A 23,058-nucleotide genomic window follows, 5' to 3' on the forward strand; every position below is an offset into this window, starting at 1 on the left:
CAAACAAATCTGCTGCTTTGAGAAGGATTTTTTATTTATTTATTTTTTTGGGTGGTTAAAGGGGTACTCCGGTGGAAAACAAATTTCTGCAAATCAACTGGTGCCAGAAACTTAAAACAGATTTGTAAATGACTTCTATTTAAAAATCTTAATCCTTCCAGTACTTATGGGTTGCTGTATGCTCCACAGGAAGTATTTGTATTTATTTCTGGAGTTCTTTTCTGTCTGACCACAGTGCTCTCTGCTGACAAGTCTGTCCATATCAGGAACAGTCCAGAGCAGGAGCAAATCCCCATAGCAAACCTCTCCTGCTCTGGACAGTTCCTGACATGGACAGAGGTGTCAGCAGAGAGCACTGTGGTCAGACAGAAAGGAAATTCAAAAAGAAAAGAACTTCCTGTGGAGCATACAGCAGCTAAGTACTGGAAGGATTAAGATTTTTTTAATAGAAGTAATTTATAAATCTGTTTAATCTTCTGGCACCAGTTAATTTAAAAAGATTTGCTTTCCCCTTTTAAGGAATATATAAGTCTAGAAAGAGAGGAAAAAGCGCTCCATAGGGTAACTCACACTGGAGGGTATGGTTAAAACGAATGATAGCCGCTCACCCTGGGTGGTTTTGGACCATACACAACAATGATTAGCGCATAATAGTAATTCAGGATCACCATCTGCAGCCTTCCAGCACAAGTGACCAAGACGCAACCAAGGTACACACAACAAGAACAAGTAAAAACAGATTTAATGACCAAGATGCAACACGTTTCGCTGCGCATGCGCAGCGAAACGCGTTGCATCTTGGTCATTAAATCTATATTTTTACTTGTTCCTGCTGTGTGTGCCTTGGTCCCGTCAGCGCCGCGTTGATCCTGCCTGCAAGGAAGCTATAAGTCTGGGTATAAGCTCTTCTAATAAAAAGGCAGAAAACATATAAACAGAAAAAACTAAAGTTAAAAGACAAAAGTGAAGTGAAACACCTTTCAAAAGAACAACTATTTTACTTTTTCATCCGAATAACCATACATACCAAGGCTTAATTTTAAAAGGGGTTGTATTTTTTGATGGCACCATAAACTTATTTAAAAAAAACTACCGTAAATAATTTATGGAGTAGAACGGAAAAACAGCCCGCACCAACTGCATATGAAGGAGGTTAAAAGGGTTGTCCCACCTGGTCACTTGCTGCTTTTTCAGGTCCTTTGGCCTGTTTGCTGTGGCCAAAGGTGGTCAGAAAAGCCAAAAAGCAGACGAAGCAGGAAAGTTGTGTAACTTGCGTAACTTCTATTGACTTCTATACATTTTATAATGCACTTAAAGAAACCATATTTGACTTTTAAACGTTTAAATGTATTTAGGATAGCATTTATGTGACCCAAATATACCACATTACAAAAAATTATTATTTTTCCAGCCATTGACTTTTTGGTTATATCTGCCCGATCCTCTGCTTCCAGTGCATACCTATCTTGCTGTATATCATACGACTGCTTTTGCTACTCGTCTTAGAGAAGTGCGCACATTTACCCACAAGATGGCGTTGTTCTACATCTTGTGAATCAAATCTGTTCTCAGCCACATTCTGTGCCTCCTAGCAAATTACATTTTTTGGCCACATTCAGATACGATTAAAAAACTGACAGACTCCACTATTTTGTGGCTATGTTCCACTGTGAAACAAATGCCGGATTCTTCAAGAAAAAATATAGAAAAGTTTGATCTTGATTACTTCTGTCCTTATTCCTTATGTCCTCATTTACTCTGTGCAGTTTGGTTTTTTAGACCTACATCCTATCCTAGGTGTGTGCTAAATATCCACCAAGACTCACGCCGTGGTACATCTCCACAGCCGACACAGCTGCCGCAAGGACTAGGGTCAAGCCATACAGGGAGTGTGTGCTGCTTGCACATTTGTTCTTAAAGAAAATGTCATCAAAATATGACTAAATTAAGTTTTGAGGTTAACCAGGTGACACCAGTGTATAGATAGAGCAGGATCCACCACCTTTCACAGCAGATATGAGCATCCCACTTCCTATAGAATGACCTCTGAAAAGAGAACGCTCAGTAGCTTTAATTTAGCAGAATGAAACAGCTTTAGGGTGTGTTCCCACCTGGTGTATACGCAGCGTATTTCACGCTGCGCAAAATTTACGGCAGCAGCGGAAAATATGCTGCGTATTCCTTACTCACTATACACAGGGCTTTCCGGCGGCAGCCCTATGTGTGTAGTGATTTTTGAAGGCGGGGCCGTGTGCCGGCATGACTGACGCACGGCTCCGCCTCCAAAACTCACTGCACACATAGGGCTCCCGCCGGAAAGCCCTGTGTGTATAGTGAGCAAGGAATACGCAGCATATTTTCCGCTGCTGCCGTAAATTATGCGCAGCGTGAAAACTGCTACAGGCAATATGTCAGTTCACATAATAATGTACAAAAAAAGAAAATAAAAAAAATTAATCAGAAAATAAACTGATTAGAAAAAAAGGAACATTTTTTAGTATCTGCCTTTAATTAGGGGAAAAAATTATATGTTTATATATACACACACACAAAATCATACATACATACACACACAGAATATTGGAAAATTGGATGTTTTATTACACAAAAAAAATAACCTTAATCTGGCATCTCAGATGAAAGGACCTGTAGATCCTGTACACTGCGGCAGACGTACATCCAAGAATAAATGCAGAGATTGTTAATAGTGTCTAAAATGAGTTTAAAGTACTTTATCCGTGAACAACGGAAACCAATTCCAAAAGGAGACGAAGGATTTAGGTAAAATGTTTCCAATTACTACATGGGGAGTTAAGAGCCAGTGATGATGTAGAAGGGACAGTGAAATGAGCGAGTCATGAAAAATAACGCCACTTACAGGCATATGAGCAAGAGTCCTGTATAGTCATTGACTGGATCCATATGTAATGCTGTGGGTCTAATGAGTATAGTCACAGACTAATTAAAATATATATATATATATATATATATATATATATATATATATATATATATGTAATAGCACTGTACTAAACAAATGACTATTATCTATGCAATAATCCTAACATGCACACAATGTAGCAAACAAATGTTTTGGACAGAGGGCGATGCAGAGGAAACCAACAGAGATGCAGACTATTACATATGAAGCTGGAAAGGAGAATAAAAGAATCGGCTGTATGCCTTGTCACTCGCACACTGCACTCTATGGTCTGTGTGCTCTGTGGTTGATGTGTAGGGTGGCTTGGTGAATGTTAAAGAGTACCTCTCATCAAACCACATTTTCTGAACTAACTCAGATTATATTCACTAACTACTCCTAACACACCTCTTGCCCTAAAAAATAAATAAATCTGAGCATTAAAAAGCTCTACATCATACCTTTCCCTTTCCTCACATTGTGTGAGCTCCCGGCAGGAGAAAGTGGGCGTTCCCCAGCAGGGGCGATGTCAGTAAAGTCTGCGAGAGCTATGAATCGCCATGCCCTGCACACACTTCCTGAATTTGGTGGTGATCAAATTAAAAGTAGTAGTCCAGTCCTGAAAAACGTATCCCCTATCCTAGGGGATAATTTTCCGATCGTGGGGGATCTGACCGGTGGGGCTTCCCGCAACCTCCTGTACGGGGCCACGGCAGGGAAGGGGGCATGTTGACCACTGCACAAAGCGGCGGCTGACATGCCTCCTCAATACAACTCTATAACAGAGCCAGTGCGCTGCCTTTGGCAATCACCGGCTCTGCCATAGCGCTGTATTGAGGGGGTGTGTCGTCCGCCACTACGTGCGGTGGTCAACAAGCCCCCTTCCAGCAGGCTGCCTGGGCCTCGTACAGGAGATTGCAGGGACGCCGGCGGTCACCCCCACCCCCGTGATTTGAAACTTATCCCTGATTGGCCAATGGATAATAAAATTCAATGGCCAATTCCAGCAAATCCTCTCAAAACAAAAAGTTTGGCACATTTGCTAATCTCTTGCCATGGCTTAGATTCTAGCCACAGCAAGCATTAAATGGGCACTGTCAGATTCAAATACTTTTTATATGTTGTACATCTTGGCAAAACATTAATCTTTCTAATGTACTGCATGAGAAAATTTGATATTCTTTGGTTCACACATATAGGATCTGCTGCATATTTTCTGCAGTCAATTTTGCCACCCATTGAAGTTAACGGAAACAAAATATCAGCAAAATATCTTGTAAGTGTAAACATACCCTTTTTATAGAAACCATGGCTTATTAAAAAAAACACCCATACCATCCAGAACACGGACCTGTCTGGCTGCAGCATCATCTTTGTCCACAGGCATGGACAAATCCAGTAAATGAGGCTGGAACTAGCACTCCACTGTGCTCACTACTGTCCAGAACAAAACTGTGTTACTTCATATTTTTTGTGTCACTGTAAAGGAAGAAGGGGCAAGTGGCATCATGGGAAAAGATCACAACTTGTCATTTTTCCCATTCTCAGCCTCCAGTGACTCCAGACAAGGACGCAATAACTAAATAATCAGGTTATCACCCTCCTTACCAACACATGCTCCCAGATAGTCACAATGGATAGGGATTTAAATTTGTACTAAAAAGAGGATATAACTGCCAGATGAACATGTAATCAAACCCGTCACCTATTCAGCAAATCTGAGTGATATATATTATTTTTTTCTGGTGACTGTGTCAAGTCTTCTACATGCCTCTCTGAGGCTCGTGCACTACAGACATCTCTATTGGAACTGAACATTGGGATCAATCAAAATATATATTATATAAAATATATATTTATTCAATTCAAAGAAGAAGTGCAGTTGGTCTCTTTTTACTGTGGCTTTGGTCTAACCAACCATCAACACCCTATAGCAACAGGTGGAGCCCAAAATCTGAACAATTTATACATGTAGACAGAGGTACAAGTGGTATGTGTGAACTTATGAAAGCGTAGCTCTAGTCACAGGAATATACCGCTGCACCTGAACTTTTCCTTGCGTAAAAAAAAAAAGGTTATTTATGCTAATATAATAACACTGTACACTGATAGGTGCCTTAAATTTTTCAAATTTGACCAGAATTTTTTTTTTCTAGCTTTACAATACATTATATAGTAGAAACTTTTATTAGGAGAGAGGCTTAATCCCATTTATTTCATTTTTCCTTTTTTTTTTTTGCCCTCATAGGAGTCTATACCATGCAGTAACAAACAGGCACAAACCAATAGAGCAACGTTTAGCGTCACGCTTCTTCCGATGCAGTGTGTGACGCGAAACATTGCACTATTGGATTGTGCCTGTTACTGCACCTGCCACTGCTAATAAAGAAGCTGTTGATCATCAGAGTGAGTTGCTGTTTCATCTCTACTTCATGACTACAGTTTGCTACATTCTACGGGACTGAGCACTGCTTGAGGGCTTGCAGGGGAACCGCAGGAGCTATGCATCGGCGGGTGATTAGCAGGAAGCCAGAGATAGAGGTGTGGTAGTGCCAGCTACATCTCTTTTTGTGCTATTTTAATTGCATACAATGTTCAATGCTATGCCATAGCATAGCATTGATCAGTGTTATGCATAGCATTGATCAGTGTTATCAGAGCTTTGCTTCTCCAGCCTGCATGGCTGGCTGGGAGAAGCAGAGGACCAATCAGATGGTGAGGAGGCAGGTAAGGGCTCTCCCACCATCCTCTCAGCTGATTTGGACATTGCAATTTCATTGCGATGGTCCCGATCAGCTCTGCTGAGCTACCGGGGTGCTTTCACTTTCATTTTAGACGCCACAATCAACTTTGATTTTGATTGCAGCATCTAAGGGGTTAAAACCGGGCATCTGCCCGATCGGTGATGCCCAGCATTAACCCCGGGTCCTGGCTGCTTATAGCAGACAGGACCCACCGGGTGTAAAGAGTACTTAGCTTGTGAGAATGCTTTAAACCACGGTAAAGGGACCAGGGTGTACAGGAATGCCCTGCGTCCTTAGAGGGTTACTCCACCGGAAAATATATATATTTTTTTTTTTTTTCAAATCAAATGGTGACAGAAAGATAAAACAGATTTGTAAATTACTTCTATTAAAAAATATTAATCCTTCCAGTACTTAGCTTCTGTATGCTATAAAACACACAAAACTGGTCTGCAGTATTCAGCAAATGAATGCAATGTCCTATATGGGAGCTCCACGCCTCCCCCTGAAACACTTACAGTACATACAATGGGCTAGACAATGAATAAAACAAGACCCAGCAGGGTAGTAACTCACGATTAGACCGATCGTTTTCCAAACTTTTCAGGATTTATTTTCTTTTTCTTTAAAGTATAAATCTTTTTTTTACAAAGTGGAGCAAAGCTTGTAACAGACACAGAGCTCAGATCTTCCGTCTGCTCAAAACCTCAGACGCGATGTCGTTTCGGGGGCGTGCTCCCTTAGTCATGAGTTTGCAAAATGATCGGTCTAATCGTGAGTTACTACCCTGCTGGGTCTTTAATCATGGACATTGTTTTATTCAATGTCTAGCCCATTGTGTGTACTACAGCTGCTGTATGCTCCAGAGGAAGTTCTTTTCTTTTTGAATTTCCTTTCTGTCTGACTAAAGTGCTCTCTACTGACACCTCTGTCCAGGTCAGGAACTGTCCAGAGTACAAGCAAATCCCTATAGCAAACCTCTTCTTCTCTGGACAGTTCCTGATATGGATAGAGGTGTCAACAGGGAGCACTGAGGTCAGACCGAACCCCTTTAACAGGTTAAATATGTCTAGTAGGTCCTGAGATATGCCCCCCCAGAAGATAGTCTACTAAATTCAGTGAATCGTCTTCAAGGGGTGGGGCTTCGCCTACTCAATTTACATATTCATTGAACAAAACAAAACACACACATTAACCTCTTCCATATTAAGTTTGACATTCCAAATTCCATATAAAACTTACGTTAACATAATAAAAATAATCATATGTGGTATCGCTGCGTGCGCAAATGTCCGAACTATAAAAAGATATCGCTAATTAAACACTTTGTATAACCCCCAAAAAAAACGTATAAAAAGCGATTAAAAAGTTGTATCAAAACATAAATAGTACCAATAAAAACTACAGATCACAGTGCAAAAAAATGAGCCTGCAAAATTCCCCATATACAGAAAAATAAAAAGTTATAGGGGTCAGAAGATGACAATTTTAAACATTCAGTGCCTCTTGAGAAAGGGAAACCGAAACTATCGTAGGGGTCGGGGCGGTGGCTGCTCTCCCACATGGGTAAGGATATCCTAGTACGCTGATGTGATCGCTCATTATTTCTATAGCTGTACGGACTATGTCTGCATCTGCCCAGTACTTATCTCACATATGTGATGCATTTGCACTTTATGGTTAATATATTTCCAGTTCTGGGTGGGATTAACCAATCGTTATCCCTAGTACTGGCATAAGTCCACATCTAATGCACTAATACTACAAAGGAAATACTTTTGTTGTACTTGAGATTGTGCATGTTTACACATGTTAATAATTCTGAGCAACCATTTTTTGCCCCTCTAGTTGTATTGGATACCCATCCTTGTTACTTCACTGCTGCATGATACAGGTTTTTAATTGAATATGTGTTTAATAAAGATGTATATACTTTTTACATAGGTGTTTGAACTCTTTTTTTCTATGGTTTCTAATTATATTATTGAGTTCCCCTGTTGATGACAGGATTTTTTGGCACTCCCTCATGGGTGTCAATAAGCTAGAACTGTGGTATTTAACATTAATACATATGTAGAAATACATATCCGCGCGTACCACATTTATTTCCTCCCTTTTTGGTTGACCTTGATGGGCATGGGCTTTTTTTTTTTTTAACAGTACTATGTAACTATCAATATCTATTTTAATTTTTTGTGCTGCTGGTGTTGCTTTTTCCATATCCAGAGATTTATGGAATAGTTACCACAGAACAGTTTGCCCTCCATTACTGCATGTTATGAGTGAAGCTGACATTAATATGGGATTTATTAGCATACCATTTTCTTTTCTCAATCTGGAGATGAATTTCTTGGGTGGTATAACCCCCACTTTTTTCTTTTGCGTGGCAATGCTGTTGAACAGGTCTGCCAAGCATGTGAGTAAGCTTTCCTTCTTCCGTGGCTGGACCTTGTATGCCAAAACTTTTTCCCGAAACGGACGACAAAAATAAAGTGCTTGTAGAACAGAGTTGCAGTAGCAGGTGTTGCCAAACTAAAAGAAACAAAAGAAGCGGTAGATGTTAATACAATAGATCTATACAAATATGGAAACAAGTAGAAGTAAAACACATATGGGGAAATGTATCAAAACCTGTGTAGTGGAAAAGTTAATTAGTTGCCCATAGCAACCAGATTGCTCCTTCAATTTTTACAATCATTTTTTAAAATGAAAAAAAGCTATCTCATTGGTTGCTATGGGCATCTAATTAGCTTTTCCACTGCACAGGTTTTGATAAATCTCCCCAATTGAGAGTACACCGACATAGAAAAAACACAAATGAATAAGAAGAATATTTTTAGTGCTTTCACTTTACAAGCACCACTTGAATTTGAGAAACAAAGATTTGTCACTGAGAGACTGAATTACCTAGTGAGAATGGCCTAGCTGTGATTCTTCCCTTTCCAGTAATGGAGATCAGCACATATCTTTCCACGAAGAAGCCATTGACATATAAACCACAAGTTATTCTGCAGACCAGTAATTAATACTACACGAGTATGGAGCTTTAGCATAGCCATCTGATGACTCCAGCTACCATTGCCAGGCAATTGGCAGTTAAAGGGGTACTCCCATGGAAAACATTTTTTTTTAAATCAACTGGTGCCAGAAAGTTAAACAGATTTGTAAATCACTTCTATTAAAAAATCTTTATCCTTCCAGTACTTTTTAGGGGCTGTATACTAAAGAGAAATCCAAAAAGAAATGCATTTCCTCTGATGTCATGACCACAGTGCTCTCTGCTCACCTCTGCTGTCCATTTTAGGAACTGTCCAGAGCAGCATATGTGTGCTATGGGGATTTTCTCCTACTCGGGACAGTTCCTAAAATGGACAGCAGAGGTCAGCAGAGAGCACTGTGGTCATGACATCAGAGGAAATGCATTCCTTTTTTGGATTTCTCTTTAGTATACAGCCCCTAAAAAGTACTGGAAGAATTAAGATTTTTTTTTAATAGAAGGGATTTTTCACGGGAGTACCCCTTTAAAGGGTTTATCCAGGAACAGAAAAAAATAGAGCTAATTTCTTCCAAAAACAGCACCAAACCCCTTCTCAGGTTGTCTATGGTATTTCGCCTTAGTTACAATTAAAGTAAATGGAGCCAAGTTGTAATACCACACGCAACCTGAGGGCAGGTGTACAGATGTTTTGGAAAAAAACTGCTCTGTTTTTCTATTCCTGGATAACACCCTTTAACTGCAGGAACCATCACATATATAGGTTAGGTTTACACACAGGTTTTCTGGCTCCCCCCCATTTTTTGGAAAACTGCCACAGCAGCCAGCAGCGGATCCAGTAGGGAGGCAAAAGTTTTCCAAACAATACCTGTGTGCAAACCTAGCCTAAAGGGGTTATTCAGCAAGAAAAAAATCTATTAATTTTTGTTGTTGTTGCCTATAACCCCTTTAAGGCCAGTAAATGCAAAGTATACTGCTTCCCTGTTATTAGACAGTAACCTTCTTAAGAGCAACAGCTTACATTTTCTATAAGATTTATAAGTCATAGGCTGGTAAAAACAGCAGAATACAACCTACTGCTAACCTTTTGCAGGCCTGAGGGGGGATACTTTAAGTAACTACAACTACAGGAAGAGATTACTTCTTATTTGAATCTATTAGTTTTATTACAAACCTTTTATTTTTATCCTGGCAGTGTTTTTTTTTTTTTTGTGTTTTTTTACTTGACTTTTCACATAAAAAAATAAATCGGAAATATTACAGTCCGAGTAGGCAGAGTTTTTCTGCCTTCTATAGCCAACTAGTCCCCTTTGCTGTATAGACAAGGACAGAATGAGCAAGGGTGTTACTGAAAATAATGTAGAGAGGCAATAGAAAACTTGCAGCACCAACTGAGTAGAAATAATCTTTTATTTAGCATCCTATTGTTCAAATAAAAGATTTTTTACTCTAGTGAGGGCCACAAGTTTCCTATTGCCTCTTTCTACAGTTGAATGGGAATCTTCTTCAGAATATGGAGCGCACACACAGGCAGTTGCTGTGTTTCCTTGTCTTGCAAGAGATTTTACTAAATAAAATAACGTAGGTAGATAAAGAGGATGAATGAATGGATAAAAGCATATGCAAAGCGTATCTGTTATGAAAATTGGTTGTGACTGAAATAGTAACACCCTGCAATCAAACTTGGGATTCAATGCATTTCTAAAAATAAAAAAGTCACACTGGGTAATACATTACAGATATAAACTGCTCAAAAAAATAAAGGGAACACTAAGATAACACATCCTAAATCTGAATGAATGAACTAATCGTATGAAATACTTTCGTCTTTACATAGTTGAATGTGCTGACAACAAAATCACACAAAAATTATCAATCAAATTTATCAACCCATGGAGGTCTGGATATGGTGTCACACTCAAAATCAAAGTGGAAAACCACACTACATGCTGATCCAACTTTGGTGTAATGTCCTTAAAACAAGTCAAAATGAGGCCCAGTAGTGTGTGTGGCCTCCACGTGCCCGTATGACCTCCATACAACGCCTGGGCATGCTGCTGATGAGGTGGGGGATGGTCTCGTGAGGGATGTCCTCGCAGACCTGGACTAAAGCATCCGCCAACTCCTGGACAATCTGTGGTGCAATGTGGCGTTGGTGGATGGAGCGAGACATGATGTCCCAGATGTGCTCAATCGGATTCAGGTCTGGGGAACGGGTGGACAAGTCCATAGCATCAATGCCTTCCTCTTGCAGAAACTGCTGACACACTCCAGCCACATGAGGTCTAGCATTGTCTTGCATTAGGAGGAACCCAGGGCCAACCGCACCAGCATATGATCTCACAAGGGATCTGAGGATCTCATCTCGGTACCTAATGTCAGTCAGGCTACATCTGGCAAGCACATGGAGGGCTGTGCAGCCCCCCAAAGAAATGTCACCCCACACCATTACTGACCCACCGCCAAACGGGTCATGCTGGAGGATGTTGCAGGCAGCAGGATGTTCTCCACAGTGTCTCCAGACTCTGTCACATGTGCTCAGTGTGAACCTGCTTTCATCTGTGCACAACCCCCCACATGTGGACGTCGGGCCCTCATACCACGTTCATGAAGTCTGTTTCTGACCGTATGTTTCTGGTCTGCTGGCAATGCTGCTCCTTGCACAAAGGCGGAGGTAGCGGTCCTGCTGCTGGGTTGTTGCCCTCCTACGGCCTCCTCCACGTCTCGCCTATAATTTTCACCTGTTGTCTGTTCCATTTGCACAACAGCATGTGTAATTGATTGTCAATCAGTGTTTCTTCCTCAGTGGACAGTGTGATTTCACAGAAGTGTGATTGACTTGGAGTTACATTGTGTTGTTTAAGTATTCCCTTAATTTTTTTGAGCAGTGTATAAACATATCATAAACACCTTAATATGAGCTTAAGATGTAGAGGCAATTACCGTATTTATCGGCGTATAACACGCACTTTTTAGGCTAAAATTTTTAGCCTAAAGTCTGTGTGCGTGTTATACGCCGATATACCCCCAGGAAAGGCAGGGGGAGAGAGGCCGTCGCTGCCCGCTTCTCTCCCCCTGCCTTTCCTGGGGTCTAGAGCGCTGCTGTCGGCCCTTCTCACCCCCTGGCTATCGACAGCCAGGGGGAGAGAAGGGGCAGCGGCACCCATTGCCGGCGCCGCTGCCCCGTTGCCTCCCCCCATCCCCGGTGGCATAATTACCTGAGTCGGGTCAGCGCTGCAGCAGGCCTCCGGCGTGCGTCCCCGGCGTCGTTGCTATGCGCTGAACGGTGCGGCGCATGACGTCAGTGCACCGCGCCGTGCATAGCAACGACGCAGGAGACACACGCCGGAGGCCTGCAGAAGCGCGGACCCGACTCAGGTAATTATGCCACTGGGGATGGGGGGAGGCAACGGGGCAGCGGCGCCGGCAATGGGTGCCGCTGCCCCTTCTCTCCCCCTGGCTGTCGATAGCCAGGGGGTGAGAAGGGCAGACAGCAGCGCTCTAGACCCCAGGAAAGGCAGGGGGAGAGAAGCGGGCAGCGACGGCCTCTCTCCCCCTGCCTTTCCTGGGGGTATATCGGGGTATACACGCGCACACACGCACCCTCATTTTACCATGGATATTTGGGTAAAAAACTTTTTATACCCAAATATCCTTGGTAAAATGAGGGTGCGTGTTATAGGCCGGTGCGTGGTATACCCCGATAAATACAGTATGTCATACAATATTAGCAAAAATTATGTCATACAATATTGTCAATATTGTCTATTTTTAGGAAATTATTTTTGATATCATAATTGAGGACATCTAAGTGCCCCCTCAATAATATTTGGCTGAAATAGAACACAGGCAGTGTTATTTTTAGTATTTCTATTCATAGTTCAGTGAGAAAGTTTACTCCCTTTTTGCAGTCTCTTGCTTTTTAGCCAGACAAAACTGAAACAAAAAAAGTCTTTGTGAGTCTACAAAATCACAGAATTTTGGAATAGAAAGAGAGCTGATGACTATTTTATCCTTTACACAGTGGGTAGTAGGGAGGGGAGGATTACTTTTTTGGTTGATACGTTTTAGTTGATAACTATGTAATGCTAAGGCTACACAGCAGCTGTGGCCGTACGGCATTAGGATCGCAAGAGCATGAGGATAAAGCTTACAGATATGCAAAATTTATGTTGTGGCTATGAAATCCAGCAGGTTTGGATTTCCTCCAGATGTTATGTCATAGACGCGTTAATCACAGGTTGCAAAGCAAGAAAACGCAATTATTAGTTGCGATTTAGTATTCTGACTTATTAATTAATGTCACATGGCCAAAGACACTGTGTAGCCCCTAGATAAGTCTAGAAAAGAAATGACTACCTACCTATCACTTTAAAGAACCTGTAACAAGTTTCTTTTTGCTAAAAAATAAATGGTGAGCCAGCAGGTTTTATATTGTGGCATATTGTGTAGGCAGGAAAGCTCGGCAAGCTGGATCCACGCCTCCATTTTGCACAGAAGCGCTTGAGCAATAGAACAATGGAGGGGCATTATTTTCAAACTACTGAACTGATTCACTACCTGCGTGTTGTCACGTCACCAGGAAACTGAGGAGCAGGGACCAGAGAACCATTGGAGCGGCAGAAATTAGAGATTGGGCAGGCAAGTATCCTTTTATTTTTATTTGTGGCACCTGGATTTGCAAGTGTACTATGTTACAACGAACCTATCATCAGTTTCATTCTGCACAAACCCCAGGCAGCATGAAATAGGGGCAGAACCCCTTGTCACAACGGTCTCTGAAATGTTTTTCAGAAAAATCTAAGTTAAAAAATCAGCCAGGAAATGGACCCCCTGTGATTCATTGATCCCTTCTCTGTACATAAGTAGGGAAGAATCCATCAAATCAAGCCCAATGGGACGGGAAGGAGACAGTGAGGTCACCCCAAAGATTCAAAGCCCTATCCCATTTATTTCTGTTAAAGAGTACCTCTCATGATCTTGTTAAATGTTATAATCCTCCCAGTTCACTGCCCCATCATGATAAACCACCCCCTGCCTTTATTTTTATAATTTTTTTAGTTTTCTACCTTGATATTGCTCAGTATTTTCTTCTCAGATTCATAGACTGGGAAGGGGCATTACCCAGCAGGCGTGACATCATCTGGAGCCATACAGGGGAGAACTTCCTCCCTTACTCGGCTAAACACAGCCCAGAGCAGTTCAGTGTATGAGATGAGCTCTGATTGGATAAGGCTGCTCTTACACCCCCCCCCCCCTTTCAACATTTTCTGCTTTTAGACTTCTGCCAGGCCAGCAGGAGTCCAAAGTCTGTGCAAAAGATGGGGGGGGGGGGGGGAGAATGTGCTCTGGACAAGTAGGGGAGACACTTAGTGGCAGCTCTTTTAAATACAAACAAAACATAGAAATCTTCGTTTAAAAAAAATAAAAAAATAAAGTACATTACAAATATTTTTTTTGTTTACCATAAAGAGTGCAATAGCAAAAATTAGTTTTAACCCCTTGCTGAAAAAAAACATTTATAAATGGTGCTGCGGCACTACAGGTTTATGAAGAGAGCTCAGGAGCTGAGCTTGTATCATACCCGCACAGTCCCAGCTGCTATCAGCAGCCAGGACCCGTGGTTAATGCCAGACATCGCAGTTCAGGCAGATGTCTGGCATTAACTCTTTAGATGCGGCGATCAAAGTTGATCGCCGTGTCTAAAGTGAAAGCAAAAGCTTCCTGGCAGCTCAGTTGGGCTGATCGGGACCACTGCGGTGGAAACGTGATGTCCTGATCAGCTAGGACACATCAGGAGGGTGCCTTACCTGACTCCTCCGATAGGCGATTGATTGCTCCAAGCCTGAAATTCAGGATTGAGCAATCAACTGCCGATAACACAGCAATGGCATTGATCAGTGTATTGAAACAGTGTACTGCATGTTATAGTCTCCTATGTGGGCTATAACATTGCAAAATAAAAGTTAACAAAGATGATTTAACCCCTTCCCTAATAAGTCTGAATCACCCCCCTTTTCCCATTTATAAAAAAAAAAAAACTGTGTAAAAAATAAAAACATGCATAAATGCCCAAACTATAAAAATATATAGTTAATTAAACCGCATGGTCAATGGCGTACATGCAAAAAAAGTCCAAAATAGCGCATTTTTGGTCACTTTTCATACCATCAAAAAAATGTCAAACAGTCCGATCAAAACAAAAATGCTACCAATAAAAACTTCATATCACGGCACAAAAAATGAGCCCTCAAACCTCCCCGTATGCAAGAAAAAAAAAAAAAGTTATAGGGGGTCCGAAGATGAAAATTTTAAACGTATTAATTTTCGTGCATGTAGTAATGAATTTTTCCATAAGTATGACAAAATCAAACCTATATAAGTAGGATATCATTTTATGGTGTAATTATTACTGAAAAATGTACTGTGTAGAAACGGAGGCCACCAAAAGTTACAAAATTTTTTTGGGGCTTCACCGTAGATTTTTGAGTAAAATGACTGATGTCCCTGTAAAGTAGAATTGGTGGCGCAAAAAATAAGCCATCACATGTATTTTTAGGTGCAAAATTGAAAGTGCTATGATTTTTAAAAGGTGAGGAGGAAAAAACTAAAGAACATCAGAAAGTTGTAATAAAAAGGAGCCTGTGCCCATGGTTCAGATAACAATAACTGATGACCGGTTCCTCTTGGCCCACTAGGATATGTACAGTGCAGAGTATTCTAAATGATAGGCCCTACTATTGTCTGCTGAAAATCCCCAAAGTTTTTTTTTCATTTTCATTGTACTTTCATATCTTAGAGAAGGTGGAGAAGACATCATATTTAACACTAAAGAGACCTGCACCCGGCACAGTCCACACTATAGTGTGGATACAACTTCCAGTGAAAGGTAAGCAGCGGAAACAAATGTTGATAGGTGGTGCTACATGTCAAAGATAAAAGGGTTCATAAACTGTGAAGAAAAAAAGAAGCATGGAGCACTCACCACAAAAAGCTATTGCAAGACGCATTATTCAAGTATTGGCATGACAAGCATCAGTCGTGGGGTTGCGCAGAGCAAAGAATACATATTTAATACATTAAGAAAAGGTAGGAAATTAAAATAATACCTACATTGACCAATCCAAAATAATGTTCATTTACAGGAAATTGCTCTGGGCCGATTTCTTTTTCCAATGTTGAGGCATTGGTGCCCTATGGAAACAAAAATTTAATTATTTTTAGAAAAATGTATAGAAATGTTAGAGTATATAATTAGAGGTCCACATATCTGAATATTAGAAGTCAACTGGTTAGAAAATACAGGCAAGGAGGGGTAATCACTGTCCTCAATTATTTGACAAAAAAGGCATTAACAATATCACTTGCTCCCCCCTTGATCTTCAATATCTATGTTGACCATTGGGCTGCGTTTTGTGCTAGAGACTGCTGTCTGGAGAATTCCCTAACAAATTGCATTGCACAGAATAAGGTAGTTTACAACATTATTGTTATACAGTTAAAGGGTACATTTATGCATACAGTGTTTGCTCCAGGTTTTATTATTGCGTTCAGACATTTACATACATTTTGCACTGTGGAATTTATTGAATGTAAATCCATGTGTAAGTGTACTCATAAAGTGGGAAAAAAAAAAAAAGGAGGGTTCCAATGCATATTGGCTCCATGTATACCAAAAGGGCACCCTTTGGTCATATGCTGGGTAAATGTGGTACCTATAGATACACTGCGTGTACACATTGGATAGTACGCAGTGTAAAAGCCTAATATGCATTTTCTTTACGTGCTCATTTGAAGAGATATTCTGGGGGAAAAATTCCAACTGTAACAAGCCGTCAATAGGACTGTTCAGAAATGCGTTGTCTTAATACCTTAAGGACTCAGCCCATTTAAGCCTTAAGCACTTTTTATTTTTACGTTTTCGTTTTTCCTCCTCGTCTTCAAAAAATCATAACTCTTTTATATTTATTTTCATCCACAGACTAGCATGAGGGCTTGTTTTTTGCGCGACCAGTTGTCCATTGTAATGCTATCACTCACTTTACCATAAAATGTATGGCGCAACCAAAAAAATACTATTTGTGTGGGGAAATTAAAAAGAAAACCACAATTTTGCAAAATTTGGAAGGTTTCGTTTTCACGCCGTACAATTTACTGTAACAATGACATATGTTCTTTATTCTTTGGGTCAATATGATTAAAATGATATCCATGATAACATACTTTTCTATTACTGTTGCGCTTAAAAAAAAATCGCAAACTGCTTAACCAAATTAGTATGTTTAAAATCCCCCTATTTTGAAGGCCTATAACTTTCATTTTTCCGTATAAGCGGCAGTATGACGGCTAATTTTTTGCGCCGTGATCTGTACTTTTTATTGATACCATATTTGCTTATATAAAACTTTTAATACTTTTTTTTATTACGGTAATTTTTTTTGGAATAAAATGTTATAAAAACGCAGCTATTTTTGACTTTTTTTCTTCAATATTACGTTCATGCCGTTCCCCGTACGGTATCATTAACATTTTATTTTAATAGTTGGGATATTTACACACGCGAGGATACCAAATATGTATATAAAATATTTTTTTTTTACACTTTTTTGGGGGTGAAATAGGGAAAATGGAACAATTTACGTTTTTATTGGGGGGAGGGGGTTTTTCACTTTTTTTTACTTTTATTTTAACACTTTAATAGTCCCCATAGGGGACTATTTATAGCAATTATTTGATTGCCAATACTGTTCAGTGCTATGCATAGGACATAGCACTGATCATGATGATCAGTCATCTTTTGCTCTGGTCTGCTCGATCTCAGACCAGAAGACCCGTGGAAGGCAGCGGAGGCAGGTGAGGGGACCTCTGGCCGCCATGCTGGATGAACGGATTGCCACGGCAGCGCTGCGGGTGATCCGCTCATCCATTCAAATTACCGCGATGCTGCAGATGCCGTGATCTGTATTAATCACGGCATATGAGGGGTTAATGGCGGACATCCGTGTGATCGTGGATGTCCGCCATTACGGGTAGGTCCCTGGCTGCTATCAGCTCCGATGCTCGCGGTTATGCATAGGACGTAAGTGTACGTCCTGGTGCGTTAAGTACCAGCTCAGCAGGACGTACATTTACGTCCTGTGTCGTTAAGGGGTTAATATACAATAATGCATTTCAGATCGGATTCTGCAGACAAAATAAACATGTTAATTTCTTTAGCAGAGCCTGTGATCCGGAATTTCTGCGGCGGAATGTAGTGTTAATGGTGCACCAGAATCCCATTAAAAACAGTGGGAGGCTGCTGCACTGTAATTTATGAGCAGAATCCCACTCAGAAAATATGTAGTCCTAATGGGCCCTTAGAAATACAGACTTACCATCCAAAATACACAGTTACTTATCAGCTCAGTCTCCTGTATCCAATACTATAGAGTGAATCTAAACTTTATTAAATGTGGAATCTCAGAATGTGTTAATGTATTTGATTTGACATAAAACTTACTTTATGTTATTAAATTAAGTGGTAACAAGGATACAAAATATAAATGTAGGTATAGAATAGCCAGCACCTCAACAACAAGAATGGGTTTGCACTATATGCTATAAGGAAAGCTCAGAAAACAAATATGGAGAATCCCTTACTAAGTGCACAAGTAGCTCAACCTGGAGAAGACGACAAAAGAATGTGGGTAGTAACTGTACCCTACTTTTAGCGGCAAAACACCAATTTCATGATAAGAATCCAAGACAGAAACAAACAAAAGGAGAAGACAAACAAAGGGAGGGAAGTATGGGAGAGCAGTCAAGAACAGATCAAGGCCACCACAGAGATAAAGATTGACATAGAAATGTCACAAGTCTGGAGGTAGAGAGAACTCTGCCAAAGTCAACAAGCCCAAGTTCCACATTTTCATAGACAGATAATACATTTGCCAGTAGAATCATGTTCTGTCCTGTAGGACAGATGCCAATTTTGTATTCACCATAATCCAGGAAAGTTTTAGTTTTACTGGCTCCAAACACACAGAGGGCTTTTTACAGCTACTAGAGACAGGTTTCAGACCACAATGAACCACAACTTACTGCCTATGGGGCTACATAGCTGCAGGCTGGTCAAAGGGCCCATGCTGATCCCTGTCCGACAATGAAAATGCCAACAATGGGCTCATGAGCATCAGAACTGAATAATCTAGAAATTGAAGAAAGTTTCTTGGTCTCGTGATAGGTGCTCATATACACTAGAACATTTCTGCCCAGAGTTTGTTGGAATTTTCATGCAGCAGAGATTAGAGCGACAACAGCAAATAGCAAATGTCAAAACCAATAATAGCAGAACTTACAAGAATTCCTGCGCGTACAAGGCCGGAAGAAGCACATCACGCCGTGCGAAACCGCCGGCAGTCGCCTCTGAGCGCCCCACGCTAACCTTGTCTGCCGTAGGTCTCGAAGAGGAGCCATTTGACCTATACTACTGCGGTGATTGCAGGATTTCTTGTACGTTCTGCTATTATTGGTTTTGTTAGAATTTCCCTTGCAACAGCCTGCAATTGTTTGCAATGAGCTGTACACACTATGCAGTTTTTGCTGCAGAGATTCTGGATTCCGCCAAAAGAATGAACATGTTAATTCTTTAATGTTGATTGTTTCGGTGAAAAAAGTGCTTTAATACATAATGTTAGCATATAAACACCAATAATATTGTGTACATATTTTTGTCCTATAGGACCATCAAACTGCCCACTAGCTTTTTAGTGGAATAGGGTTCACTATAAACATTGGGTGAATTTTTTACGGTACTATTAAAAGTTATGTATTAAAGCACTTTTCAAATTTTTTGTATATTATCTTTGCTAGGATGATTATGCTATATCTGGGCTGGCTGCAGGGCCTGAAATTCCTGGTTCAGCATTAGACTTCAGTGGGATTCCGCCATAACCTGCATAGCTGTCAAGGAGTTTAATGTTGCATGGACATTAGAGCCAATTCTGCCGACGCCTGCTCCATGTGGAATCTCCACCTAGAATTTCTCTGAGATAAAATTCTGTAGTGTGCATGGGCCGTATTCTTTTCTATTGATGGCAGGGTGCACATGTGTCTCTTACCTAAGTCAAGAGATGACACCAGGAATATGCCAAGCTGGTGAAGGAAAATGGACGCTCTGCACAATGTTCTGATGGGTGACCATGGGTCCTCACAATTGTCTGGATATTACATTGTGATGTCTTACCTACCTACACATTGTTTCAAATCACATAAACCCATTCATGGCAACGATATTCTCAAATAGCACTGGCCTTGTCAGCATCATGATGCACCCTGTCACACAGCACCAATCCTGGAGGAATAGTCTGGGGAACATGACAGATTTCAAGGTGCTGACTTTACTTCCAAATTTCCCAGATCTCCATCTAATTGGACATCTACGGACTATATTGGAAAACAAGTGTGATCCATGGAGGCTGCGCCTTCCAACCAACAGGGCTTGAAGAGTTAATCTAGTGACAAGGAGCGAGCGCTCCATAGAGTAAACCAGCACAGTAATATGAATCGCATAATGTGGTTTGCGCTTACCTGGGCATGTTGTGAAGCCCATACACCAAAATGGAAAAGAGTATGTGGAACAAGTATGATCCTTCTACAGCCCTCCTGCCTAGGTATAGTGGATAAGCTTCAGAAAAGGGAACGCTGGCCTTCCAGGCGCTGAAGAGACCAACTCAGGAGTAGGTAACAAAAGTAGTTTAATAGACCATCATTCAATGCGTTTCACAGCACCAATACTGCCTCTTCTGGCCTGAGGAAGTAGTGTGTGTGCTGTGAAACGCATTGAATGATGGTCTATTAAACTACTTTTCTTACCTACTCCTGAGTTGGTCTTTTCAGCGCCTGGAAGGCCAGCTTGGCCACTATTGAAGAGTTAATGGCATAAAAAAATAAAATAAAATAAAAAAAAAAAAAAAACATGACAGCTCTCACCATAATAGGGCTGTGCACAAGGCCACCTCTTTATTGAATTACATAGAGAACATGCAGCTTGGAGGTCCGTGGTTGAGATGACTGGCCCCAATGTGTGTGGATTTCTGAGGTGAAAGCAAAACTTATAAGGCATTTATGACATAACCCTTGTATACAAAAGAAATAACCCTTTAATATTTAAGGCTTATGGATAATTATTATCCCATGCTATGCCTGCAGACAGAAGTAAAGGAAATTTGGATAACGTCCATAGGTGTAATAATAGATGAGTCTGGGTCTGCTATTTGCCATTATACAGTAAAGTTTTATGTATCTAACCAGATATAAACAGACATATTTAGTAGACAGTGCCCACATCCACACATACAAAAGATTTGTGCTCATTACGTTCAAAGTGACCTTTGTGTAGATCTTTTTAGGTATGATCTCCGCATACATTTTTGTTTCCCACCAGCACACTGTTAAAGGGGTTATCCAAGAATAGAAAAACAGAGCTTATTTCTTCCAAAAACAGCACCACACCTATCTGCAGGTTATGTGTTGGCATTACAACTTAGCTCCATTTATTTCAACAGAATTGAGCTGCAAAACCACAACAAACCTACAGACAAATGTGGTGCAAGTTTTTGGAGAAATCAGTTTTACTAATGCTGAATAACCCCTTTAAAGGCGGAGAACCCCATGCTTATACATATTAGCCATGCAGAAGTTTCATAGCCCAAAATGTTGCTGATATCTGTATCTTTACATATATGTGCAGTATTTTGTCTACCAAAGAAAGTAATATACAGGATTAGCACATATATTTAGAAGTAAGTTGTCGCCTCTTAAAAATATTTGTCTTTTTTATAATCGTTAATTCACAGCCTGTGACAATAGAAAAGTGACATAGAAAAGTATATGGTATTATCCTTTGTGGAGAAATCATTCTGATGGTGGAAATTTCTGCATATGTACTTAACTCTTAACAATCATAGGATTTATCACAAAAAATAATAAATAAGAAAAAGCTTCTTTTGTATGGAAGATGCGGCTGTCAAGGGACAGGTTTTTGTCCTTTAAAACCTCATAACATTAGAACATTTTTGTTGGTCCAGTTTCTTGTCTGGAGGGACAGTCAATATAGATTGTGTTAAATGGGCACTGTCATTAAGACTTAATTTTTGCTATAGCACTCCTTATGGTAAATAAAAATCTTTCCAATGTACTAATGTAAAAATGAAGTTTTCTATGTTTTATTTGTGTTTTAAAAAGCTGCCACTAGGTGTCTCCCTGCTTGTCCAAAGCACATATCCCCCCATATCTTTCACAGACTTTGGACTCCTGCTGGCCTGGCAGAAGTACAAAATCAGGAAATGCAGTCTGGAATGCAGAGAGGGGTGTGTGCAGCCTTGGCCAATCAGAGCTCATCTCACACTGAACTGCTCTGAGCTGTGTGTAGCAGAGTGAGGGAGGAAGTTCTCCCCTGTGTGGCTTCAGATGATGTCACTCCTGCTGGGTAACGCCCCTTCCAAGTCTGTGAATCTGACTGAGACTGAGCAGAAAATACAGAGCAATATCTAGGTAGAAAACTAAAAAATAATAAAAATAAAGGCAGGGGTGGTTTATTATGATGGGGGCAGTGAACTGGGATGATTATAAAGTTTAACAAGATCATGACAGGTACTCTTTAAATAGAAATAGTCCTCAATTACATTTTCTTTAGTAGAATCTATCCAGTGGTCATAGCACTGAATGCCACTGTCTTCTGTGGCTCCCAATAAGTAGCCCTATAGTCACAGGAGTGTATAGCCACATGAGCTGGATAATTTAAATCCTATCTTTGGACTATACACAACATTCTTTTTATTTATTTCTGGCAGCAAATTACGACCTGTTGCAAGTAATATAATGCTCATAATGCATACAAAATTGGTCTGTCACATAAGACGTGACACCAAGTAGACAGAGAGCAGACAGCTCCATCGCTTCCCTGGTCTGTTCTATGGAGGTGTTTTTCCACATTAACATTCTGATCCTAAACAGCTTCTGTAGTCAAAGGAAAGGATGCGTAATAAAACCATATTAGTAAAAAAAAGAAACCAATAGCGGCGATAAAGACATGGAACAGCGATAGGGAAACCTTGGTGAATGCAAGGTAGTGGAAAATACAGAACACCTACATGATAAACATACAGAGAGATGTTAGGATCAGTATTAGCTAAGATTAAAGTAAAGTCATACTAACTTATTCTATTACATATAAATGGAGATGTGAAAGTATCGGAAGTTCAGTCACACCAAGTCAGCTATTCTGTATCCAGAGAAGGGACATCTGGTAGCATCAACCAAGAAGACTCCTTTGTCCCTTAACTAAATTTTTACACACCTAGTTGAGTCTATGTTCTAGCAGGTAAGAAGATAGCCAAGATTTTACCCTTAAGTTGGTA

The 23,058-nt window shown here is 40.5% G+C and overlaps 1 protein-coding gene across 1 annotated transcript in view; it reads right to left on the bottom strand.

The window, feature by feature from the left end:
• Positions 1-23,058, bottom strand: part of LOC130290381 (ubiquitin carboxyl-terminal hydrolase 12-like) — a 107,797-nt gene that overhangs the window by 51,857 nt on the left and 32,882 nt on the right. Inside the window, exons 2-3 of the mRNA XM_056537952.1 lie at positions 15,773-15,853; positions 7,983-8,196 (exon numbers count right to left, since the gene is read on the bottom strand). Coding sequence (XP_056393927.1) covers positions 7,983-8,196; positions 15,773-15,853 — 295 coding nt within the window. The remainder of the gene's footprint in view (positions 1-7,982; positions 8,197-15,772; positions 15,854-23,058) is intronic.

This window comes from Hyla sarda, chromosome 9, assembly GCF_029499605.1.
Source record: "Hyla sarda isolate aHylSar1 chromosome 9, aHylSar1.hap1, whole genome shotgun sequence".
NCBI lineage: Eukaryota > Metazoa > Chordata > Amphibia > Anura > Hylidae > Hyla > Hyla sarda.